The sequence below is a fragment of the Catharus ustulatus genome, chromosome 6, assembly GCF_009819885.2.
Source record: "Catharus ustulatus isolate bCatUst1 chromosome 6, bCatUst1.pri.v2, whole genome shotgun sequence".
Classification (NCBI taxonomy): domain Eukaryota; kingdom Metazoa; phylum Chordata; class Aves; order Passeriformes; family Turdidae; genus Catharus; species Catharus ustulatus.
Genome location: NC_046226.1, coordinates 1,361,245 through 1,388,050, shown reverse-complemented (window position 1 = coordinate 1,388,050; position 26,806 = coordinate 1,361,245). Strand labels below are relative to the sequence as shown.

Here is a 26,806-nt window from a genome sequence, read left to right as displayed (position 1 = left end):
GAGTGGAAATATGAAAGATTGGGATTGGATTGGAGATATGAAGGATTTGGATTGGAGTGAAAATATGAAGGACTGAGATTGGAATAGAAATGTGAAGGATTTGGATTGGGGTGAAAATGTGAAGGATTGGAATTGGAATGAAAAACATGAAGAATTGGGATTAGAGTGAAAATATGAAAGATTGGAATTGGAGTGGAAATGTGAAGGGTTTAGGATTGGAGTAGAGATGTGAAGGGTTGGGACTGGAGTGAAAAACGTGAAGGATTTGGATTGGAGTGAAAATGTGAAAGACTGGGATTGGAGTGGAAATGTGGAGGATTTGGATTGGAGTGAAAATATGAAGAGTTTGGATTGGGGTAAAAATATGAAGGATTGGTATTGGACTGGAAATGTGGAGGATTTAGATTGGGGTGGAAATCTGAAGAGTTGGGATGGGAGTGAAAAACGTGAACGATTGGGATTGGAGTGAAAATATGTAAAGCTGGGATTGGAGTGGAAATGTGAAGAGTTGGGATTGGAGTGGAAATATGAAGGATTGGGATTGTTGTGAAGAATGTGAAGGATTGGCATTGAAGGAAAATGTGAAGGATTAGGATTGGAGTGAAAACATGAAAAATTGGGATTGGAATGAAAATGTGAAGGATTGGAATTGGAAGGGAAATGTGAAGAGTTAGGATTGGGGTGGAAATGTGAAGTATTGGGATTGGAGTGAAAATATGAAGGGTTTGGATTGGGGTAAAAATATGAAGGATTGGTATTGCAGTGGAAATGTGAAGGATTGGGATTGGAGTGGAAATGTGGAGGATTTAGATTGGGGTGGAAATGTGAAGAGTTGGGATGGGAGTGAAAAACGTGAACAATTGGGATTAGAGTGAAAATATGTAAAATTGGGATTGGAGTGGAAATGTGAAGAGTTGGGATTGGGGTGAAGAATGTGAAGGATTGGGAATGCAAGGGAAATGTGAAGGATTGGGATTGGAGTGGAAATGTGGAGGATTTGTGTTGGAGTGAAAAATGTGAAGTAATGGGACTGGAGTGAAAAATATGAAGAGTTAGGATTAGGGTAAAAATATGAATGATTGGGATAGGAGTGGAAATGTGAAGAGTTGGGATTGGAGTGGAAATATGAAGGATTGGGATTGTTGTGAAGAACATGAAGGATTAGGATTGCAAGGAAAATGTGAAGGATTAGGATTGGAGTGAAAATATGAAAGATTGGGATTGGAGTGGAAATGTGGAGGATTTGGGTTGGAGTGAAAAATGTGGAGGATTGTGATTAGAATGGAAATATGAAGAGTTAGGATTGGGGTAAAAATATGAAGGATTGGGATTGGAGTGAAAATATGAAGGATTTGGTTTGGAGTGGAAATGTGAAGGGTTGGGATTGCAAGGAAAATGTGGAGGATTGGGATTGGAGTGAAAATGTCAAGAGTTGGGATTGGGGTAAAAATATGAAGGGTTGGGATTTGAGTGGAAATGTGAAGGATTGGAATTGAAGTGAAAAACATGAAGGATTTGGATTGGAGTGAAAATATGAAGTGTTGGTATTGGAGTGGAAATGTGAAGGATTGGGATTGTGGAAGAAATGTGAAGAGTTGGGAATGGAGTGAAAATATAAAAGATTGGGATAGGAGTGGGAATGTGAAGAGTTGGGATTGGGGTGAAGAATGTGAAGGATTGGGATTGTAGTGGAAATGTGAAGGATTTGGATTGGGGTGGAAATGTGAAAAGTTGGGATGGGAGTGAAAAACGTGAAGAGTTGGAATTGGAGTGAAAATATATAAATTTGGGATTGGAGTGAAGAATGTGAAGGATTGGCATTGAAGGAAAATGTGAAGGATTAGGATTGGAGTGAAAATATGAAAGATTGGGATTGAAGTGGAAATGTGAAGGGTTGAGATTGGAGTGAAAACATGAAAAATTGGGATTGGAATGAAAATGTGAAGGATTGGAATTGTAAGGGAAATGTGAAGAGTTAGGATTGGGGTGGAAATGTGAAGTATTGGGATTGAAGTGAAAATATGAAGAGTTTGGATTGGGGTAAAAATATGAAAGATTGGTATTGCAGTGGAAATGGGAAGGATTTGGATTGGAGTGGAAATGTGAAGAGTTGGGGTGGGAGTGAAAAACGTGAACGATTGGGATTGGCGTGAAAATATGTAAAGTTGGGATTGGAGTGGAAATGTGGAGGATTGGGATTAGAGTGAAAATATGTAAAATTGAGATTGGAGTGGAAATGTGAAGAGTTGGGATTGGGGTGAAGAATGTGAAGGATTGGAAATGCAAGGGAAATGTGAAGGATTGGGATTGGAGTGGAAATGTGGAGGATTTGTGTTGGAGTGAAAAATGTGAAGTAATGGGACTGGAGTGAAAAATATGAAGAGTTAGGATTACGGTAAAAATATGAATGATTGGGATAGGAGTGGAAATGTGAAGAGTTGGGATTGGAGTGGAAATATGAAGGATTGGGATTGTTGTGAAGAACATGAAGGATTAGGATTGCAAGGAAAATGTGAAGGATTAGGATTAGGGTAAAAATATGAAAGATTGGGATTGGAGTGGAAACGTGAAGGGTTGGGATTGGAGTGGAAATGTGGAGGATTTGGGTAGGAGTGAAAAATGTGGAGGATTGCGATTAGAGTGGAAATATGAAGAGTTAGGATTGGGGTAAAAATATGAAGGATTGGGATTGGAGTGAAAATATGAAGGATTTGGTTTGGAGTGGAAATGTGAAGGGTTGGGATTGCAAGGAAAATGTGGAGGATTGGGATTGGAGTGAAAATGTCAAGAGTTGGGATTGGGGTAAAAATATGAAGGGTTGGGATTGGAGTGGAAATGTGAAGGATTGGGATTGGGGTGAAAAACATGAAGGGTTTGGATTGGAGTGAAAATATGAAATGTTGGGATTGGAGTGGAAATGTGAAGGATTGGGATTGTGGAAGAAATGTGAAGAGTTGGGAATGGAGTGAAAATATGAAAGATTGGGATAGGAGTGGAAATGTGAAGAGTTGGGATTGGGGTGAAGAATGTGAAGGATTGGGATTGCAAAAAAATGTGAAGGACTGGGATTGTAGTGGAAATATGAAATATTGGGATTGGAGTGGAAATGTGAAGGATTTGGATTGGGGTGGAAATGTGAAGAGTTGGGATGGGAGTGAAAAACGTAAAGAGTTGGAATTGGAGTGAAAATATATAAATTTGGGATTGGAGTGAAGAATGTGAAGGATTGACATTGAAGGAAAATGTGAAGGATTTGGATTGGAGTGAAAATATGAAAGATTGGGATTGGAGTGGGAATGTGAAGGGTTGAGATTGGAGTGAAAACATGAAAAATTTGGATTGGAATGAAAATGTGAAGGATTGGAATTGGAAGGGAAATGTGAAGAGTTAGGATTGGGGTGGAAATGTGAAGGATTGGGATTGGAGTGAAAATATGAAGAATTAGGAATGGGGTGGAAATGTGAAGGATTGGTATTGCAGTGGAAATGGGAAGGATTGGGATTGGAGTGGAAATGTGGAGGATTTAGATTGGGGTGGAAATGTGAAGAGTTGGGATGGGAGTGAAAAAACGTGAACAATTGGGATTGGAGTGAAAATATGTAAAGTTGGGATTGGAGTGGAAATGTGAAGAGTTGGGATTGGAGTGGAAATATGAAGGATTGGGATTGTTGTGAAGAATGTGAAGGATTAGGATTGCAAGGAAAAGGTGAAGGATTAGGATTGGAGTGAAAATATGAAAGATTTGGATTGGAGTGGAAATGTGGAGGATTTGGGTTGGAGTGAAAAATGTGGATGATTGTGATTAGAGTGGAAATATGAAGAGTTAGGATTGGGGTAAAAATATGAAGGATTGGGATTGGAGTGAAAATATGAAGGATTTGGTTTGGAGTGGAAATGTGAAGGGTTGGGATTGCAAGGAAAATGTGGGGGATTGGGATTGGAGTGAAAATGTCAAGAGTTGGGATTGAGGTAAAAATATGAATGGTTGGGATTGGAGTGGAAATGTGAAGGATTGGGATTGGGGTGAAAAACATGAAGGGTTTGGATTGGAGTGAAAATATGAAATGTTGGGATTGGAGTGGAAATGTGAAGGATTTGGATTGTGGTGGAAATGTGAAGAGTTGGGATTGGAGTGAAAAACGTGAAGGATTGGGATTGGAATAGAAAAATGAAGGATTGGGATTGGAGTGGAAATATGAGAGACTGGGATTGGAGTGGAAATGTGAAGCACTTTGATTGTGATGAAAAATATGAAGGATTGGGATTGTTGTGAAGAATGTGAAGGATTGGGATTGGAGTGGAAATGTGAAGGGTTGGGATTGAAATGGAAATGTGTAGGATTTGGATTGTGATAAAAAATGTGAAGGACTTGGATTATGATGAAGACTGTGAAACTTTGGGATTGGAGTGGAAATGTGAAGGATGTGGATTGCAAAGAAAAAACATTTCAGGGTTTGCTTCTCAGGATTCTCCTGGTACCAGGAATTTTAAACTCAGGAATAAAGCTCACAGTGAATTCCAGAGCCTTCATTCCACAGCATTAGCTGGCTGTGGATGCAGATTTCCTTTTCCTCCTGGAACAAACTCCAGGAAGAGTTCCATGAGGTTGTTTGGATGTGTTCTAGGCTGTTCCTTTCCTGAATTAAAACTGGTTTTAATGGCTGTGGTGAGATCAGCCTGAGATGAGCTGGTGTCAGATGAAATTCAGGATAATTGATGCCATAAATATCCCTGGAGTGCAAAGACAGCTCCTCCAAAATTCCCTCTGTTTACAGGAATCTATAACAGTCAGAGAAATAGGCCTGGCTTAGAGAAAGAGCTGGGTTTAAGGTTTAAATTCGCTGTTCCTGGCTGGAATACTCAGCTCTGGCAATCCCTGGAGAATTCCCAGGGTGGGGTTTCTTGGGAGGGCAGATCCTCCTGGAGGTGAGGGGGGTTTTTGGGGGGGTGGTGCCACCAGAAATGCAGAACTGTGGGAAAATAAAGGTTGGGAAAACCCTCAAGGTCATCAACCTTCAAATCCCCCACACCTGTTAAATCACATTTTTGGGAAAAAAAGAAGAAAAAAAAAAGATATTTTGGTCTTTGGCTGTTCTGCATTTGATAAAAATGATTGAGGTTGGGTTTAAATCCCACCCATCCCACCCCTGCCATGGCAGGGACTCCTCCCAATGTCCAGCTTGGCCTTGGACATTACAGGGATCAGGGGCAGCCACAGCTGGTCTGGAATTCCATCCCAGAGAACAATTTCAAAATCCTCCACTTGCCTGACTCCACATTATTTTGGATAATTAGTGTAACACAATTAATAAAATGCAGATTCTGGCAGATTTTTTCCCTCATCCTCCATCTCTAGCCCCATCCTTTTCCACAGGGCTCTGTAATTCCAGGCTCTGGGAGCATCCATGGATATCCAACCTGAGCCACTTTTCCCCCACACCAATTCTAATGAACTGCTGGGGCTTAATTATCTTTGGGATCTTGATCCCAATTTGAAATCCAGCTAAAAAACAACTCCAAAAACCTGGTAGATTTTAAGAAAGGCAATTTTGGCAAATTATCCAAGGAGGAAAATCTTGGATCCAGCTCCATTTCCATCCTGTAAGAACATTTTGGGTTGGATTTGTGCTGCTGGAGCAGGATTGAGGAGCAGCTTCCCCATGGATGGGGTTTGGATGAGCCCCTGAGGGACTTTTCCAAGCTGGATGGGATTTTAACTTCTGGAATATTCTGGGAATTCCATCCAGTCAGCAGAAAGACTTCACTGGTCTGGGTTTAGGCTTGGCTCTAAATGTTCCAGGCTGGTTGGTTTTCCTCTTTGATTTGTCATCCTCATTCCCCTCCCAGGAATTCTTTCCACAGCCTCCCTTTCCCTGATTCCCTCACTGCTATTTATGGCCTCTGCTCCTGCTTTTCCTTTTGTTTCTCTTCCCTAAAATACTTTTTAGAAAAAAAAAAATCTGTATTTTGTATTATGCTGGAAGCAGACTGCTCCAAGCCTCAGATCATCTCCACTCCCTTGTTTATTATAAATTAAGAAATAATATTTTTTTCTTTTTTTTCTCTATTCAAATATTTTTATTCTTCCTTCAGACCATTCAAAACAAAGCAGGGAGAGAGCAGTGGGGTCTTTCCAGGAGCCCCTCCTGGTTATTTGCACTCAATTAATTCCATATTTTCCCTTTTAACAGGGATTTTTTTCAACCTTTTAAGGAGCCTCTGGAAAAACTGCACCGAGTGGAGATGGATGTGCTCTAAAACCAGACTTTCCTAACCCAGTTTGTTGTTCATTAATTCCACAAAATTAAGTTTCTGTCCTTTAAGAAGTGGAGGAACGAGCATTAATTGGGTTAGGGATTATGAAACCAATAATTACTGACTTAAGATGTTAATACTCCCAATTTGTAACAATTATTCCACGTCAGGTGGCCTTTGGCATCAATGCCTGTTTTTCCTGGCTTGGGAAATCCATTTTTCCTGCTTTTTTTTTAAGGGAAAAATGCTGCAGGTACAGAGGGAATTAATAACCCAAAATAACTGTGAGGAAATCTCAGTTCCTGCAGTGTCAGAGTGTGTTTAAATCTTGTTTATCCCACTTTTGTTAGTGGGTGCTCCTGGTCCCTCTGGATTTTCCAAAGGAAACTCGGGAAGTTCAAAATGTTTTCAATGACTCCACGTCTTGATTGGAGTGTACTTGATTTAATGAGAATGATCTGGAATTTTGTAATCACCTCTGATTGCATTTTTCATGGAATTCCATTTGGGTGTGACCACCCCACAGTTCAGTTTGACTCTTTTCTCTCTGTCTGTGTTTCAGGGTTGTTTTTTTTTAATTTGCTGCTCTATTAAAAATCAATTTAATTACTTTTTTTTCCCCTTAAACTCATCTGCTCATGGAGCTCTGAGGAATCCTCTCTCTGCCCAAGTTCCTCTCTTCAGCTGCTTCATTTTCCAAAAATCTCAGTCTGGTTTTCCCCCAAACTGAATTGGGTTTCCTTCCATTTCCAGCTATTTTCATTCCTTATATTTATATTCCCTGGGGCCAAAAGAGCTCTTCTGTTCTGATTTACCTCATGAGGTGCTTACAGCCAATAATAATTTATATATTGTAAATGTAATTTAAATGATTTATCATTAAATTTTCTTTTTTTATTTTAAAATTAGTTTTCAATATATTTATTTAATTATAAATTTAGTTTTCAATACATTTATTTAAAATAAATTTAAACTTATTTTTATTTTTTATTTTAAGTTTATTTTTTTATTTTAAAATTTTATTATTTATTTTAAATTATAATTATAAAATGTTCTTTTTGGAGAAATTCAGTGTTTTGTGCTTGTTTCATCTTGTGCAGCAAACTCAGACCCTGAGCTGTTTTTCCAGTGTGAAAGTGTTTCCTGTTGGACTTTTCCTTGCCTTTAATTAATTATTTTTCTCTGCCCTTCAATTAATTCATTTTTGTTACCTTTTAATTATTTAATGGTGCTTGAAAACACGAGACCAGGTCAGGATCCTGTACTGTGGGGGTAAATGAATTGATTGGGAAAATCATTAATTGGAAAAATGCATTGATTGGAAAGATCATTGATTGGAAAAATCATTGATTAAGGAAATTCCATTTATTGAGGAAATCACTGAATGGGAAAATCATTGATTGGGAAAATCCATTGATTGAACAAATTACATTAATTGGGAAAATCATTGGGAAATTCTGTTGATTGGGAAAGTCATTAATTGGAAAAATCCATTCATTGGGAAAATCACTGATTGGAAAAATCCACTGATTGGGAAAATCATTGATTAGGAAAGTCCATTGATTGGAAAAATCCATTGATTGAGGAAATAATTGATTGGAATAATCCATTGATTGGGAAAATCCATTGATTGGGAAAATAATTAATTAAAAATCATTGATTGATGAAACTCTTATATTGAGGAAATCACTGAATGGGAAAATCATTGATTGGAAAAATCACTGATTGGGAAAATCCATTGATTGAGGAAATTCCATTGATTGGGAAAATCCATTCATTGAGGAAAATCATTGACTGGAAATATCAATTGATTGGGAAAATCCATTGATTGGAAAAACCCCACTGATTGGGAAAATCTTTGATTGGGGAAATTCCATTGATTGAGGAAATTCCACTGATTGGGGAAATTCCATTAATTGGGAAAACAATTGATTGGAAAAATCCATTGGGAAAATTGGGAAAATGCAGTGATCCTTTTCCATCTGTGCATATGACCAAACAACCATGGAATCCTGGGATGGGTTGGGTTGGAATGAGACTTAAATCCCACCCATCCCAGCCCTGCCATGGCAGGGACACCTCCTGTGGAAGTGGAGCACTGTCCTGGATGCTGTTTGTTGTGTGAGTTAAATCCTCTCTGCTCCCTGGGCATTCCCGTGCTGATCCAGCCTCAGGAAGGTGGGAATTGTCTCAGTTTGGTGTCCTTGGAGAAGGAAAACCCTCCTGCAGTGCTGCACCCCCTGTGCCACCCCTGTGTTTAACCAGGAGTGTTTATAACCTCCTTCAAAGAGGGGAGAAACATTTTCTCCATCGCTGAGAGCTCATTTTATTTTTCCTTTTGGAATTCTGTCATAGCTCAGGAAAACCTCACAGGCAGGAGCTCTATGGGGATTGGTGACACTGAGGTCATTTGCTTTGTCCCTTTGTGTTGGGGTGTGTGCACAGCCCCCTGCCAGGGCTCTGATCCTCCCAAAATTCCATTGGGAATCGATGGAGGCTCCTCAGGGGCTCCCAGGGTTGCGCTCTCCGTGCTGGGAACGAGGAGGGAACATTTGATTCCTTGCAGCAGCTGGAAATGCTGCTTGTTGTCAGTGCTGGGGCTGTTCTGCACATGCAGCACTGCAGGTGCTGAATAAATCTCTTTGAAAGGCTTGGAGAGGGGGAAAAATAGCTCCCATGGAGCTGGGAATAACTTGATTCCTGTTTTTCCAGCTTGGTTGGAGATGTTGTGTCCACACCACACAGGTGAAGGGGTGGAGGGCAGGAGAGTTCATTTTCATTTCTGCAGGATGGAAGAAATAGAGAAATTAATTGAGTTTTTTGAGGTTTATTTCCCACACAAAGCATTTCAAAGCTGGCTTAATAGAGAAGCTGTGACTGCTTCATCCCTGGAAGTGTCCCAGGCCAGGCTGGATGGAGTTTGGAGCACCCAGGGACAGTGGGAGGTGTCCCTGCCCATGGCAGAGGTGGCACTGGATGGTTTAAATGCCTTCCCTCTAACCCAAACCATTCTGGAATTCTGTGAATTATTGAGAATAAATCTGGTGAGGAGCAGCTGAAGGAGCTGGGAAGGGGCTGGAGAATTCCTGAGGGAGCTGGGAGGGCTCAGCCTGGAGAAAAGGAGGCTCAGGGGGCCCTTGTGGCTCTGCACAAGTCCCTGCCAGGAGGGGACACCGGGGGGATTTGGGATCTGCTCCAGGAACAGGGACAGGAGCAGAGGGAACAGCTCAGGCTGGGCAGGGCAGGCTCAGGGTGGGCACAGCAGGAATTTCCCCATGGAAAGGGGGATCAGGGGGGTTGGATCCCCATCCCTGGAGGTGTCACCTGGGGGTGGCACTCAGAGCTCTGGGCACAGGGTGGGCACAGCTGGGACTTGGTGACCTTGGAGCTCTTTTCCAATTTCAGTGATTCCATGAGGTTCAGATTGGATATTTGGGAAAATTTCTTCCCTAAATTCATTTCCCAGCCCTGGCACAGGCACAGGGTGCAGTCCCCATGTCTGGAGGGATTTAAATCCCTGTGGAGGTGGCACTTGGGGACATGGGGCAGGGGTGGCCTTGGCACTCAGAGCTCTGGGCTGGGGACAAGGTGGGGATTGGGCACAGCTGGACTTGATCTTAAATTCTTTTCCAACCTCAACGATTCCGTGGTTGAAAGCTTGTGCTGGGTCAAGGAAGGAAAACAATATGGAAAACACAGGAGTTTCCCATTTGGGGATAACTCAGGAGCTGGATAAATCCTAAATGAAAAATATCCTGAAAACCACAGGAATTTCCCATTTAGGATAACTCAGGAGCTGGGTAATTCTCAGATGAAAAAAAACATGGAAAACACAGGAGTTTCACATTTAGGATAACTCAGCAGCTGGATAAATCCCGGAGGAAAAATAACCTGGAAAACACAGGAATTTCACATTTAGGATAACTCAGGAGCTGGAATAAATCCTAAATGAAAATTAACCTGGAAATCACAGGAATTTCCCATTTGGGGATAACTCAGGAGCTGGATAAATCCTAAATGAAAAATATCCTGAAAACCACAGGAATTTCACATTTAGGATAACTCAGCAGCTGGGTAATTCTCAGATGAAAAATAACATGGAAACCATGGGAGTTTTACATTTGGGGATAACTCAGGAGCTGGATAAATCCCGGAGGAAAAATAACCTGGAAACCACGGGAGTTTCACATTTAGGATAACTCAGGACCTGGATAAATCTTAAATGAAAATTAACCTGGAAATCACAGGAATTTCACATTTAGGATAAGTGGAGCTGGGTAACTCCTAGATGGAAAATTAACCTGGAAACCACAGGAATTCCACATTTAGGATAACTCAGGAGCTGGGTAATTCTCAGATGAAAAAAAACATGGAAACCACAGGAGTTTCACATTTGGGGATAACTCAGCAGCTGGATAAATGCTGGAGGAAAAATAACCTGGAAACCACGGGAGTTTCACATTTAGGATAACTCAGGAGCTGGATAAATCCTAAATGAAAAATAACCTGGAAATCACAGGAATTTCACATTTAGGATAAGTGGAGCTGGGTAACTCCTAGATGGAAAATAACATGGAAAACACAGGAGTTTCACATTTGGGGATAACTGGGGGTGGATAAATCCTAAATGAAAAATAACCTGGAAACCACAGGAATTTCACATTTAAGACAACTGGAGCTGGTAACTGCAGCTCCCCCATCCGTCCCCGTGTCCCTGCTCTGCCTGCCAGGATGAGCCATTCCCATCCCTTCCCAGATGTGTTTTATTCTTATCCCTCCTGCTCCCAGCTGAAGACAAAGCAGCTAATTACCAAATGAAATCCCAAATGTGCAGGCCCAGCAGCTGGAGCTGATCCAGCCAGTCCAGGCTCTTGGTGTCTGTGGCTCTCAGGTCGGGCTGTGGGGTGCTGATCCCAGACAGCTCCCTGCCTCTGGAATTCTGCACAGGGAGGATTTTAGCAGCATCTGCCACGCTCTGTGCACCTCCACCCCACCAAGAGGATGCAGTTCCCAGGGAATTGGGATTAGAGCCGTTCTGAGCAGCTTAGGTTGAGTTTTCCGTTTGTTCCAGAGCTTAGGGATGTGTGAGGGGAATTCTTCCAATCCAGTGTTTGCCATGCCTGGGTTCTAGGGAGTGTTTGGTTCAATTCAGAGATTAAAGACTGAGAAATTGAACCTGATGGTGGCACAAACGTCTGTGGGAAACATCTTTCCCTAATTATTTTCAGGTTGATTAAGAGACTTTAACAGTGCAGCAGCACCCAGGATGACTTCAGTCTGATTTAAAGAGTGATTAATCTGTTGGCTCCTCATAATTTCATCAACCCAAAATGAACATTTTAGGGGTATTTTTTCCTTTGTAAAACAGTGAAGAGATTTATCTTATTGATCTTCCCAGTGTTAAATCTTTATAGGTTTATTTTTGTGCGTGTGTGAATTTATTGAACCTGGAATGGTCTGGGATGGAAGGGACCTTAAATCCCATCCAATCCCAATTATCCCATCCCAATTATCCCATCCCATCCCACCCCTGCCATGGACAGGGACCCCTTCCCCTGTCCCAGTTTGCTCCAAGCTCTCCTGGCCTGGCCTTGGACACTTCCAGGATTCCAGAACCTTCTCCGGGTGACCATTCCAAACCCTTCCCTGCCCTCCCAGCCTTCCAAGCCCCTGGATATTCCTGTGCTGCTGGGAAAGAACAACCACAGAGCTTTAAGAAGGGGTTTTAAAACCTGTTCAGAAAATTGAATATCAGTGGTGATTCAATCTGAATTGAAGCCAGAATTCTGGACAACTTCCATCAGGTGGTTTTAAACATGCTGGCTGAAGGCAGGGAATTTTGGAGATTCCCTGCAATATCCCTGCAGAATCCCTGGTCCAAACACTGTATTTTTCCTGCTTTTTTCTCTTTTCCAGCTCTCACATGGCCTGAGCAAAGCTCAGTCTGTGTGGCCCTCCCAAGCTCTGGGAATGTTCAAGGAAATCTCCCAAAAACTGGGAGCATTCTTTGCCCTCCTGGTAGAGCTTCTGCTTTTGCTTTGGTGCAGCAGTCGGGATCTTTCCAGCACTGCTGTTGGAAAAAAAATCCATCAGGTTCTGCAGATGGGAATTTTCCATCAATTGACCATTACGAAATGCTTTGGCAGAGGCTGTGCTGCAGTTCCATTCCCAACTTGGGTTTCTTGGAGCCTTCCTGATATTCCTGTGAAAATCCATCCCTTGCCATAGTTCAGTGCCTGCTTGGAAGGGATTGGCTGGAGAGGAACTGGGGACAAGGGATGGAGGGACAGGACACAGGGAATGGCTCCCAGGGATGGATGGGATATTGGGAATTGGGAATTCCTGGCTGGGCTGGAATTGCCAGAGCAGCTGTGGCTGCCCCTGGATCCCTGGAATGTCCAAGGCCAGGTTGGACATTGGGACAGTGGGAGGGGTCCCTGCCGTGGATGGGGCGGGATGGGATTTAAGATCCCTTCCATCCCAAACCATTCCATTTTCCATGACCCAGCTTGGATTTGTTCCAAGGGAGCAGATTGGATAAGTAGGTGATGACATTCCCACAATTCCCAGAATGACTGGGTTGGAAGAGCCCTTCAAGATCATCAAGTCCAACCCATGTCCTAACACCTCAGCTCCTGGAATCATGGAGTAATTTGGAATCATTGATCTCAAACCCCCTGTTCAGGGTCAGATTCCTCAGGACTGTGTCCAGCCAAGCTTTGGTGTCTCCAATATCCCATGGCCCCTCTGGACACGTGTTTGATTGCACAGGGAATTTCTTCTCCTTAAAACCAGGAGAAATTTCTCTTGGTGCAGCTCAGACCTCATGGTCCTTTCCTCTGCACCTCCAAGAAGAGTTTTTCATCTTCTCTAGAACTTCCTGATGACACAAATTCCATCTGTTCTTCACCCTTCTCCTTAGTCTTCATCTTCTCCAGGAGTCCCTGGTTAGCATTTGAGGACAGAAATTGGATTTTCCCGATATCCAACCATCTCCACGAACCCAGCTCCCTCAGGATCTGGATGGCCTCCAGTCACCTTGGTGGCCTCCCCTGCATTGTTCCAGTTTTTCCATGTCTGGAGCTGGACAGGGCACTCAGGAATTTCTGTCACAGGGATGGGTTGGGCAAGAAGGAATTTTTCCCTGGAAACAGCTCTCCTGGAGAAAGCTCCCGACCGGGATGGAGGTGGTTTCAGTCCTGGTTTTAGTCCTGGTTCCAGGTCTGATTTCAGTCCTGGTTTCAGTCCTGGTTTTAGTCCTGGTTTTAGTCCTGGTTTTAGTCCCGGTTTCAGTCCCGGTTCCAGGTCTGGTTCCACGTCTGGTTTCAGTCCTGCTTTCAGTCCTGGTTTCAGGTCTGGTTTCAGTCCTGGTTTTAGTCCCGGTTTCAGTCCTGGTTTCAGTCCTGGTTTTAGTCCTGGTTCCAGGTCTGATTTCAGTCCCGGTTTCAGTCCTGGTTTTAGTCCTGGTTTTAGTCCTGGTTTTAGTCCTGGTTTTAGTCCCGGTTTCAGTCCCGGTTCCAGGTCTGGTTCCACGTCTGGTTCCACGTCTGGTTTCAGTCCTGCTTTCAGTCCTGGTTTCAGGTCTGGTTTCAGTCCTGGTTTTAGTCCCGGTTTCAGTCCTGGTTTCAGTCCTGGTTTTATTCCTGGTTTCAGGTCTGGTTTCAGGCCTGGTTTCAGTCCTGGTTTTAGGTCTGGTTTCAGTCCTGGTTCCAAGTGTTAAGGGATTTCCTGTCCTTATCTTGAGTAACTTCATGAAAATAGAGCTGAGCCCAGATTTGGATCTCTTGGATGTTTTATCCAAGGATTCACCTTCATCCAAGGGTCAGAGATTGGAGGAGCATCCCTGGACTCGGTGATGGAGCTCACGGCCCCTTGTTTGCCCTCCAGGGATGTGCTTTATTAGGGATAACCTGGAATCACTGTGGGAAAGTTCTCCAGCTAAACTCAGGGAACAACTCTTTGACCCTTAAAATTGCAGTGAGTTAATTTTCTCTTTTTTTACGTTCAACTTCACGAGGAGAAGCCAGAATTTCTGAGCACTCTCAACCCTTTTCAAGCACTGCCTGATTCCAAATAACCTTTAAAAGAAAACTGAAATCTCATTAGGAAATGCCATCCTAATTTGGAGCAGCACATCCATCATTTGCTTCTGTGAGCTTAAATCAAACATTTTGGAGGGGAGGATGAAGGTAACATTTATTTAAAATCCATGCCCCATTATGAGGCATTATTGCTGGAATTGCTGGGAATTTTGGAAGAGGTTTTGTGTCTAATTAATCAAGAGACTCTCGAGCTTCACTCTTCTTATGCAAATAGAAATGGAGCAGCTCAAGATGAATTTTCAGTCTTTAGATGAATTTTCAGTCTTTAAATGAATTTTCAGTCTTTAGGCTTGGTCTTTTTTTTTTTTTTTCCTGGAAATTGCTTTTCAACATGGGGTTTGGATGTGTTCTAATCTATTTATTTTAGTTGCAAAGTTCTTCCTTAAGAACTCCATGGATTGTCAGGCTTTGGGAGAAGCATCTCAGGGAAGGGATGGAGTCAGCACTGCTGGAAAAGTTCAGCCAGTTGTGGATTTGTGGTTTTCTGGTGGTGGTTTGTAGCTGAATTTGGTGATCTCAGGGGGCTTTTCCAACCTCAACAATTCCAGGATTCTCTACCTTTGCAGAGGGATTTGAGGGTGCCTTTGACTGGTTCCTTTTGGTCACGTGAAGATTTGAGAACCTCAATCTGCATTTCAATGAAATTTGTCCTCAAATAAATCTAATGAACCAACATTTTGATAATTGCTCACACCAGACTTTGACAAAAATAGGGTTAAATTTGGGGATAAGCGAATAATTAACCCCTGTCCAAAGGGTTTTAAGGAATTTTAAGGAACAAGCAGTGCTGAGAAGGTTCTGGAATGGTTGCAGCCAAGGCTGAGTTGTGCATGGAATGTTGTGTTGGAGGGCACACCTGGAATGCTGAGTCCAGGATTCCAACACAAGAAAAACATGGAATTGTTGGAGAGGAGATCACAAAGATGCTCCAAGGGCTGGGGCTGCTCTGGAGCCAGGCTGGGAGAGCTGGGAATGTTCCCTGGAGAGGAGAAGGATCCAGGAGAGCTGGAGAGGGACTGGGCACAGGGATGGAGGGACAGGACACAGGGAATGGCTTCACTGCCAGAGGGCAGGGATGGGTGGGATATTGGGAATTGGGAATTCCTGGCTGGGCTGGAATTGCCAGAGCAGCTGTGGCTGCCCCTGGATCCCTGGAATGCCCAAGGCCAGGTTGGACACTGGGGCTTGGAGCAGCCTGGGATGGTTGGAGGGGTCCCTGCCATGGCAGGGGTGGGATGGGATGAACTTCGAGGTTCTTCCCACCAAAATCATTGGTTTCCAGGGATGGAGGGACAGGAGAAGGGGGAATGAATTCCCACTGCCACAGAGCCAGGGTTGATGGGATATTGGGAAGGAATTCCTGGCTGTGAGAGTGCTCATTTGGGATTGTGTGTTTTCAACCAGTGCTTGGGAAAAACATCCTTTGCTTCCCTTCTTCTCCTTTGTTCCATTTCTTCCCTTCCTCAATAAAATCATCCCTCCAGACAAAGCTCACAAAACCCCCAGACCAGGAATCTCCTTTTTCCTGGTGGGATAAAGCCCGAAACACTTTGGTATCCTCACATTCCAAGGGCTATTGTATTTTTATTCCCTGTGGAAGCCAATTCCTCGTTGTGGGCATCTCATTTTCTTGGAGCTGCTGCAGTGGGAGTAATTATCTGATATCTGTATTTTAATCAAGAGAAATGTGTTCCAAAGCTGGGATGAATTTACCTGCTGGAAGTTAAATGCCTGTAACTAAAAGCAGGGAATCTGCATTAAATTGCTGCCTTAAATTGCAGCTTTAAAAGCAAACAGCTGCGTGCACATGATCCACGGACTCCTGGATCCTGCCATTTGGATGCAAATCAGGCTGTCTATTTATTGCCAAAGCTTTATAATTTTGTGGAAAAGAGTTAGAAGAAACAAGGAGTAAAGCTGCGAACCAGACGAAACCGCGGTAATCATCGCACTATAATAGAAATATGATTGACATTAGCATGAGATTGGCTGCGCTGCTCTGCCTCAAAATGGGAGTTTTGAAGGAGATCCAGTTGAGGAGAAGGAAATAAATCCTAAACCTGACTTTTGCTGCAAAATTCCTAAAATCTGGGGCTTTTCAAGCTGTTTAGTCTGTGTTTTACCTTTGGCTAGCTAATGCGCCACCGCGGCAAATTCCTGGCGAGTCCGCTAAAGCCTGGCTTAAACTTTTTTCTCCCTGTTTTTTTGCCCAGATTTGGATGACCCCATAGTCACGGTCCACCAGAGCATCGGGGAGGCCAAGGAGCAGTTTTATTATGAGAAGACCGTGTTCCTCAGGTGCGTGGCCAACTCCAACCCGCCGGTGCGCTACAGCTGGCGCCGCGGCCAGGAGGTGCTGCTGCAGGGCTCCGACAAGGGCGTGGAGATCTACGAGCCCTTCTTTACCCAGGTAGGCCTGGAGAGCCACTGTCCCCTCAGAATGATCCTGGAGAAGTTGTCTGTTCCTTGGGCAGGAGCACTCAGAGCTGGCTGGGTGTGATTTACCAAAATATGAGTATTGGTCTAATATCGATACTCAACTGTGATGGACAAAAAACTCTGTAACAATTTAAAATTAAAAAGTGAATGTTTATTCAGTGCTGGGCAGCAGTGTGGGGTAACCCTCTAACACACACTGCAAAATTACAGGTGGTCACAGAGTCTATTTATTGACAAAAGGTTCAAACAAATCCATATTCATAATACCAGCCCCTCCCATGGTAATTAGCTGGAATGGCAATTAAGCAGCGTGGTTGGTTCTTGAATTCAGTCTGGGCTCGTTTTTGTGGGGAGGGGTCTGAAAAGGAGGAAGTAAGGTGAGTCTTCCTCACCCTGACCTTTTCTATCAATGACAATACAAATGGCTTTTGGGGCAACTCCAGTTTTGCAAAGAATGAGTTTGTGGTTGCAATTGTTTGTGTTCTTTGGACCTACCTACCAGTTTCATCCTTTCCCATTGCAAGCACAGCTGAACAAACATAAATTGCCAGGCAATCAATTATTGAAGTTTCAGGTAACTCTCTCAAGCCCAGTTTCTTTTAACTAAAATCCTAATTTCTTTAAGAATAATGTTTCAGATGGAAAGAGCAGAGAGTGGGGAATGGTTCTGCACCGGCTGGGGATTGTCACCAGTGGTGTCCCCAGGGTCTGTGATGGGGACAAATCACCACTGGTGTCCCCAGGGTCTGGGATCTGTCACCAGTGGTGTCCCCAGGGTCTGTGATGGGGACAAATCACCACTGGTGTCCCCTGGGTCTGGGATCTGTCACCAGTGGTGTCCCCAGGGTCTGTGGTGGTGATTGTCACCACTGGTGACAGTGCTCTTTTACCTTTAAACAGAAGGTTTCGTTTCACAATTCCCCCATTTCAAAATCAGGTAGCAAAAAAGGAAATAAAACCTTTTCTGAAATCTGCCTGCTCCCATTCCCAGCCCTGAAGGAATCCTGGCTCTGTTGGATAAGCTGAGGTTAATTTATCGTGTGCACACTGGCACCAAGGAGGGATAGAAAAGGTGGCAAATCTCATTGTCTGTGGCCAAAAGTGTGGGATGGTGTTTGAAAGAAAAAATAAAAATAAAAGGGGTTAAAAAAGGGGAAAATTTGGTTTGGAAAATCCCAGGGAATAACAAGGAAAGACAGAGGTGAAAACTGCCTGGTAATTTGGTGTTCAGAACAGAAAGCAACTGCGACTTTCATAAATAATTTTCACTTAATGATTTGAGAGCACCTTCATTTGTGGCTTTTTATTGTACTTGACAGCTTTATATTGCTCCAACAGCTCCGTGTTTTCCGGAGAAATGTGGAGCCTGGAACCTTGCAGAGATGGGAATTAAATCACAAAGCCAAGTTATTGGTGTCCTAAATGTAATGAGATTATTTTTAATTTAACATGAACAGACCCAGTTTAGCGAATCTGGGGCTTTGCTTGGGCTCGAGTGTAAACTGGAGTTGTGAAATGTTTTAATTAAAAAGGGAAAGTGGATTTTTAATTTTGTATTTCACCATGGAAATGCTGAGGATTGCCTTCCCTAAAATCTAAGGATTCATCTACTAAAAAGTGTCACTTGAAATTAGTTTTTTTTTTTAGGTTATTAAGATCACCCTTCCTAAAATCTCACTGTGGGTTTAATTAATGAATAAATCAGATTGTCCTGGTGATATTCCAGTCTTATCCATAACCTTTCTCCAGTTATTGGAGGGCAGCTGGAATTAGCATGATCTGGATGTGTGCAGGCAAGATCTGCTCTGTGTTTATGAGAGGAGAAGATGTAATTAAAGGTTCAAGAGTCATCAACATCTTCTGCTTAATTAGTTCAGTTCGTGGTAGGGATGCAAATAGGGAGAGCTGATGGGAAGAGGGACAGGAGGGATTTGGCTTCAGAGCATCCAGACTTGGGAATTTTGAGAGGGAATTTTTGTGTCGAGGGCTCTGAAGGTGGATTTTAATCTGGAAGTGAAATGGAACGGAAAGGGAAACAAAATTTCTCTGTTTTTTTACCCAAAAAAGAGATGGATTGTTATTTCTGATGGTTTTGTTATTCTGGTAATCACAAAATCCTGGAATGTTTGGGTGGGAAGGGACCAAAAATCCCATCCCATTCCAGCCCAGGGACCCCTCCCACTGTCCCAGCCCCAATGTCCAACCTGGCCTGGGACATTCCAGGGATCCAGGGGCAGCCACAGCAAATCTGGGAATTCCAGCACAGCCAGGAATTCCATCCCAGTATCCAACCCAAATCTTCCCTTTCCCAGTCTGAAGCCATTCCCTGTGTTTTGTCTCTCCATCCCTGTCCCCAGTCCCTCTCCAGGGATTGATTCCCATTCCCAGCCCCACAAATCTCCATCTCCCAGCTCCTCTTCCCATTCCAGCTGAAATGAATCCCAAAGTGCTCCCAAACTTTCCCCCATTCCCAATCCAACACCACCTCATTCCCACTTTTCTCACAGCATCCTGAGATCATTTTCCATTAAACAAGATCAACACAAGGCCCTGGAGCAGAGGGAATTCCCAACCATTCCCAATCCATCAGCACAGCTCAAATCAGCCTCAAGCCTCCAATGTTTTCCCAGAGTGAGCCCAGTGATGATTTCCAGGCTGAGCAAACATCCAAATTCCATTGGAATTCCTTTGGCTCAGGGCTTTGAGGATCCAATAAGGCTGGAAAGGCTCATCCCATTCCAAGCCAGGAATTCCTTCAAACCTGGCCTGGGACATTCCAGGGATCCAGGGGCAGCCACAGCTGCTCTGGCAATTCCAGCCCAGCCAGGAATTCCCAATTCCCAACATCCCACCCATCCCTGCCCTCTGGCAGTGAAGCCATTCCCTGTGTCCTGTCCCTCCATCCCTGTCCCCAGCCCCTCTCCAGCTCTCCTGGAGCCCCTTCAGGTGCCCTCAGCTCTCCTGGATCCTTCTCCTCTCCAGGGAACATTCCCAGCTCTCCCAGCCTGGCTCCAGAGGGGCTCCATGGATTCCCTGGATCATTCCAGCAGCTCCAGGTGCTGCTGTGTCCCCAGGGTGGGGCAGCTCTGCAGGTTGGGTCTCACCTGAGCAGGGCACAGGGGCAGAATTCCCCCCTTTCCCCTTTTTGATCCCAAAATCCAGGCAGCAATTAAATCACAGGAGACACTTGGAAAATTGGGCAAATCCAAAGAAATTCCTTAAATACAATCAGATTTTTCCAGGCAATCCCAGGCTGATTTTTCCAGCACCCATGGGGAGAGAAACTGAGCAAACCTGCTCCTCCTCATCCACAAAAATGTGGGAAAAATGAAATTCCCAAACCCCAAATCTTGATGGGGATTTTTTTCCCTGAGAGTTCTCATCCTCTTTGTGGCTCGTTGGAATTGCTCAGCCTGAGCACGAGATTAAATTTGCTGTATTTACGATCATTAAGCAATTAGACATAATTAGACTAATTATCCCAACCAGTGAGGAAAATACATACATTTTTATAAATCTGAGAGCTGGGGACAGGATCCAGAATTCCATTGGGAGTTCAGCCCAAGTTCAACCTGGAGCTAAGGAGGGAATTGCTGGATGGGGCTGCTCTGTGCCTTTGGCAGCCTGGATCAGGCCCTTCCCTGCTCCAGAAAAACCTCCTGGAGCAGGGATTTCATCTTTAGGAGCAGCTTTTCCAAAGGTCCATTTTAATCCCATCATTTCTATGGGATTGGTTGTCCATAGAAACCATTTAAATCCCAATATTCCCAAAATTTCTCCAAAATTTCAGATATTCTTTATTTTGTTCTTTTTTTTTTTTTTTTGTATATTTTTTATATATTTTTCCCAGCTTTGTACATTCATTTTCTCAAAATTCCATATTTTTTTTCTGGACACTCCTGGACAGTTTATCCACATCCATGTGTTTATCAGTCTCTGCCTTTCCCTGTTCCAGAGAATCTCCTAAAGCAGGAATTTCATCTTTAGGAGCAGCTTTTCCAAAGATCCATTTTAATCCCATCATTTCCATGGGATTGGTTGTCCATAGAAACCACTTAAATCCCAATATTCCCAAAATTTCTCCAAAATTTCAAAGATTCTTTAGATCCTTTTTTTTTTTTTTTGGTATATTTTTAATATATTTTTCCCAGTTTTGTACATTCATTTTCTCAAACTTCCATATTTTTCCTGGACACTCCTGGGCAGTTTATCCACATCCACATCCATGTGTTCCTCAGTCTCTGCCTTTCCCAGGCCCTTCCCTGTTCCAGAAAAACCTTCTAAAACAGGAATTTCATCTTTAGGAGCAGCTTTTCCAAGGCTCCATTTTAATCCCATCATTTCCATGGGATTGGTTGTTCCTAGAAATCACTTAAATCCCAATATTCCCAAAATTTCTCCAAAATTTCAAAGATTCTTTAGATTCTTTATTTTATTCTCTTTTTTTTTTCTTTTTTTTTGTATATTTTTTATATATTTTTCCCAATTTTGTACATTCATTTTCTCAGACTTCCACATTTTTCCCAGATATTCCTGGGCAGTTTATCCAGGTGACATTGTTAAAAATAATTCCATGAGTTTCTAAGGCTGTGCCAATGTTAAAGTTGCTCAGATTTATTGGGACAGCAGGTAATGAACATTTTCCACGTTTTTCTTTTGGAACTTTGCAGGGGGAATCTCACATTTCCCATTCCCAGTTCCCTGCTGTCCATGTTTGCAGGAATTCAACATTCCTCATCCCTTTCACTCCCTGCCTGAAAACAGAATCCAGCAGCTCCTCATTTTTAAAGGAAAACAGGAGGAATTTTGTACCTTTGGGATTTTTTTCTTCAAGAAAATTGTACCTTAAAATAAATTATCCTGAAAAATTTGCTTGAAGGATTCCATCAAACCAGTTTCCCTCTGGCTTTCCAGTGCTGATATTCCCTGGATCCTTTGGAAATCCTTTGTGGGAGGATCTCAAAGCCTTTAGGTAGAATCCTTGGAGAAGTTTCCACTTTATGGAATTTTTTTGTGAATTTATTCATTTTTTTTGGCTCATCCCTTCTGGATCAGTTTTGTGTTGTGGATGTAACACTGTTAGTGCAGAAATAGAATCTCAGGGTGAGTGTGTGCAGGGCTGTCACTGCAGAGCTCTGGGAATCAGGGGCACAAACCCAAATCTGACTCCACATGGATCCCACAGGGACAGGTTTTTATTCCCTTTTCCTTATGGAACTATAGAATCATTATTAAACCCAGATTGTTCTGTTGTACACACTGATCTTACCCAAGCAGGGATTCTTGTGATTCCCATCAGCTCCCCAAACATCCTTTCTCATGGTTCTTGTCACCATTGCATCGCTTCTCATGGTTCTTGTCACCATTAAACAATAATATATTCAATTACCAAACAATTATCACATTTAACAGCCACATTATTGATCCCATGATGATTGCACAGGTGCAGTTTCACCTGATCCAATAAAGACAAAGCCCAACATTCGTTCCCAGGCCTGGTTCCCTTTCCCAGCCCTGCCAGACCCAACCTTTCTTTGCACCCTGAATCCATTGTGCACAATTCCATGATTTCAGAAACATTTTTAACCCTGTGCTGTCAACATCAGGGTTCAATCCCAAGAAACGCACTTGGGAATGCTGGAGGATGGAAATCCCAGCTCTGTATCCATTCTCCCTCTTCCTCTGTGCCTTCCTGACATTGCCTCCTCCTTTTCCAGGGAGAAACAAAGATCCTGAAGCTGAAGAATCTGCGACCTCAGGACTACGCCAACTACAGCTGCATCGCCTCGGTGCGCAATGTCTGCAGCATCCCGGATAAAATGGTGTCCTTCCGCCTCTCCAACAAAACAGGTCAGCCCCAGCACCTCCCTGCCCTCCTCCAGGCTGGGAACAACCTGGGATCCATCTCATTCCAGCCCCACCACGGCAGGGACAGCTTCCATAATCCCAGAGTGACCCAGTCCCAATGTTCAACCTGGCCTTGGGCATTCCAGGGATCCAGGGGCAGCCACAGCTCCTCTGGCAATTCCAGCCCAGCCAGTAATTCCCAATTCCCAACATCCCACCCATCCCTGCCCTCTGGCAGTGAAACCATTCCCAGCAAGCTGGAGTTCATTGGGAAACAATGGATCAATCCATGTCCCTCAGAAGGTGCCACTGCTGCCCCTGTGTCACAGCAGGCAGGGACATCTCAGGCTCCTCTCACCCTGCTCCTGGAGTTCACATGGAGAAGATCCCAGAATCCCAGACTGGTGTTGATTGGTTGGTGTTAATGAGAATCAAGTGTCCAGGAGCTCCTGCTGTCCCAGGCTGCTCCAGCCCCAAAGTCCAACCTGGGACATTCCAGGGATCCAGGGGCAGCCACAGCTGCTCTGGCAATTCCAGCCCAGCCAGGAATTCCCAATTCCCAACATCCCACCCATCCCTGCCCTCTGGCAGTGAAGCCATTCCCTGAGTCCTGTCCTGTCCCCAGTCCCTCTCCAGCTCTCCTGGATCCTTCTCCTCTCCAGGGGAACATTCCCAGCTCTCCCAGCCTGCCTCCAGAGCAGTTCCATGACCAAAATGATCCAACAAGGAAACTTCCTTTTCTGTTGATCAAAGCAAACTCAGCCCCTGGATAAGGGTCAGGGAATCCCAGAGTGATTTGGGATTAAATCCCATTCCATGAGCAGGGACACCTCCCCCTGTCCCAGGCTGCTCCAACCCCAATGTCCAACCTGGCCTTGGGATCCAGGGGCAGCCACAGCTGCTCTGGCAATTCCAGCCCAGCCAGGAATTCCCAGTTCCCAACATCCCACTTGGCTGGGTAATGAAGTCATTCCAAGAGCAGAATTCCTTTTAGGATGCTAAAAAGGCTGAGCTCAAATTCCATGGTTTCTTCCCCCTTTCCTGATTTTCTGGAGGGTTCTAGGACAGGAAATGTAAGGGGTGACAGAATTCATCATTTCCTGCAGGGATTGTGGTGAGCTGATGGGAAAGGCCAACTAATGGATGTTTCCAGGAAATCCTATCAGTTTTACCCAGGATTCCCAAAGAATTCCAGGGAATGCAGTAGTTACTGGATGCATGAGTGCACACACAGCACTGGGCAGGCAGGTGACAAAGTTTGCATGGAATGCTCATCCATCATCCCAAAGCTGGCTCTTCTCCTCTAAGAATCCTCCCAGTTCTATTCCTGACAGTAAAATCATGGAATCATGGAATGGTTTGGGATGTGAGGGACCTGAAATCCCACCCAGTGCCCCCAATGCCATGGCAGGGACACCTCCCCTTGTCACAGGCTGCTCCAGCCCTAATGTCCAACCTGGCCTTGAACATTCCAGGGATCCAGGGGCAGCCACAGCTGCTCTGGCAATTCCAGCCCAGCCAGGAATTCCCAATTCCCAACATCCCACCCATCCCTGCCCTCTGGCAGTGAAGCCATTCCCTGTGTCCTGTCCCTCCATCCCTGTCCCCAGCCCCTCTCCAGCTCTCCTGGAGCCCCTCCAGGTGCCCTCAGCCCTCCTGGATCCTTCTCCTCTCCAGGGAACATTCCCAGCTCTCCCAGCCTGGCTCCAGAGGGGCTCCATAACCTCTGGAATCCCTCCAACAATTCCTTATCTTCTGTTGAAACATAAGAATTTTTATTCCACAAAATATTTCATGGGAAAAACCCAACCTTTTTTTATTCTTGCATTGATTGTAGGGATTGATTTGACCTTTCCTTCCATCGACCTAAACATCAATTCCTGCATTGATTCCAACCAAAATGTTTCCTTTTGGATTTAATTGTTCCAGATGGAAACATCCAAGGGGTTGTGTTGAAATCCTTTTGTGGGGAGACCTCTAAGAGTTTAGGTGGAATCTCTGGGAAAGTTGTTTCTATTTTGTGGAATTTCTTGTGAATTTATTCTGGTTTTGGGCTCATCCCTTTAGGATCAGTCACTTGTGTCTCTCCCTCTTGTTGTGCCTTGAGGGTCCATCCCAAGAAATGCACTTGGGAATGCTGGGGGAGGATGGAAATCCCAGATTTTACCTCTCCTCAGTGTCCAGGATAAGCACAGGATGTGTCTGAAATTGTTTCTGAACCTCCCCAAAAAGAGCCAAACTGAGCTTGGATTCCTGACTAAAGGAATTTCAGGGGAATGTGCTTTGGGAAACGATTCCACAGGAAGTGTTGGAACATTTGGAGACTTCAGGTTGGATTTGGGTGGGTCAGGCCTTAATAATTTGTGTCTGAGGCCCTGAAATCAGGGAGAAAATGAACTCAAAATTCAAATTCTGAGCATGGCTGGGATCAATGAGGAATTTTATTTGCACTTCCATATTTCCCATCTTTCCTGTGCTCAGGGCTTTATTCCAAGGAGTTGCCTCCAGCTTTTTTGGGAGTGCTGATTGGAGACAGCAGAGCTGTCCACAGCCCTTGAAATCAGCTCCACCAGGAATTATGGCCTGCTCCAAAGATACCCAGGAAAATGACTTGAAAAACCTTAATTTACATTCCCATTAATTTTTCCAGGGGGAAAAAAAAATATCCTGAGGTGAGGTTTGACCCCCATGGGCAGCTCTGGGTTCATGGCACCTCCTTCCCATGGGAGGTGGGGTTGGGACCCTGGAGCTGTGGGAGTTGATCCCACTCCCATTTTTCCTTGGAATAACTTTGCTGTTGGAGCCAGAACAGCCTCAGTTTGTGCTGAGCCTCATCTTCCAAAAAAATTGATGTTCCAGCACTTGGAGAACATCCAACTCTCGTTTTCCAGGATGGGTGATCCTGGGGCAGATTTGTCAAAAGGAGGAATTATTCCCACCTTACCCATGCCATTGTTAGTTGGGGACAAAATTGTCTTTTCTGGAGAAATTTCCCAGGTAATAAAACCTGGAAAAATAACAAGGATTCCCACTTTTCCATCAGGAATTTGATCACAAGCATCAAGGGCAGGATTAGATGTGGAAAGTGATTAATGCAGGAGCTCATTAAGGGCAGGGACTGAGGTGGGGGTGGCTCTAAAGCAAAACTTTGCTCATTTAATAAAACTTCACCTGACAGAAGTTCTTTGGTTGAACTTCACCTGGAGTAACTCTGGAGAAATTAGAGAAATTGTAAATCCAGAGGAATCCAGGATAAATCCAAAGTAATGAAAATCAGAGCCTGAAGTTGAGGCTGTTTCATCCTGTCCAGTTTTAATTGGAAGCTGGAGGGATGGGGTGCAGAGCCAGGAGAATCTGGGAGGTGCAGAAATGTCCCAGATTTATTGTCACTATGGTTCTGGGAGTGTTTGATTCAGCTGGGATCAGAATGGGGGAGTTTGGCTGTTCTGCCTTTGATGGAGTCATGGAATGGGTTGGATTGGATCTTAAATCCCACCCAGAGCCCCCCCTGAAATTTCAGGGACATCTCCCACTGTCCCCATCCCCAATGTCCAACCTGGCCTTGGACATTCCAGGGATCCAGGGGCAGCCACAGCTGCTCTGGCAATTCCAGCCCAGCCAGGAATTCCCAATTCCCAACATCCCACCCATCCCTGCCCTCTGGCAGTGAAGCCATTCCCTGTGTCCTGTCCCTCCATCCCTGTCCCCAGTCCCTCTCCAGCTCTCCTGGAGCCCCTTCAGGTGCCCTCAGCTCTCCTGGATCCTTCTGCTCTCCAGGGAACATTCCCAGCTCTCCCAGCCTGGCTCCAGGGCAGCTCCATGGATTCCTCTGGATCACCCCAGCAAACCCAGAACAGTCTTGTGCTGAGATTTCCCAGGAGGGGTGTCCAAGGAGGGGACAGAGGGGGACAATCCCTCCCTCCATGTGACCCTGGATCCCCATCCCATGCTGTGACCTCACTTTTCCAACAAAACCATTTCTCTGTTCCAGTTTAAAACACAAAACCAGTCCCAACACCTTCAGTGGGAGCTGGAGCAGCTGAGCCATCCCAGAGCTGTCACCGTGCCCAGGAGGAGCCCAGGGTGACAATTCAGTACAGCCAGTTAAAGCAGGAGGTGGAGATTGAGTTTGTGCCTGAAGGCAGCAATGAATCTGCAGATTT

General features: G+C 44.3%; 1 protein-coding gene across 1 annotated transcript in view; it reads left to right on the top strand.

The window, feature by feature from the left end:
• The window catches only part of MDGA2 (MAM domain containing glycosylphosphatidylinositol anchor 2), a 229,199-nt gene that overhangs the window by 88,431 nt on the left and 113,962 nt on the right, over positions 1–26,806 (top strand). The window contains exons 5-6 of the mRNA XM_033063561.2: positions 16,571–16,767; positions 22,514–22,646. Coding sequence (XP_032919452.2) covers positions 16,571–16,767; positions 22,514–22,646 — 330 coding nt within the window. The remainder of the gene's footprint in view (positions 1–16,570; positions 16,768–22,513; positions 22,647–26,806) is intronic.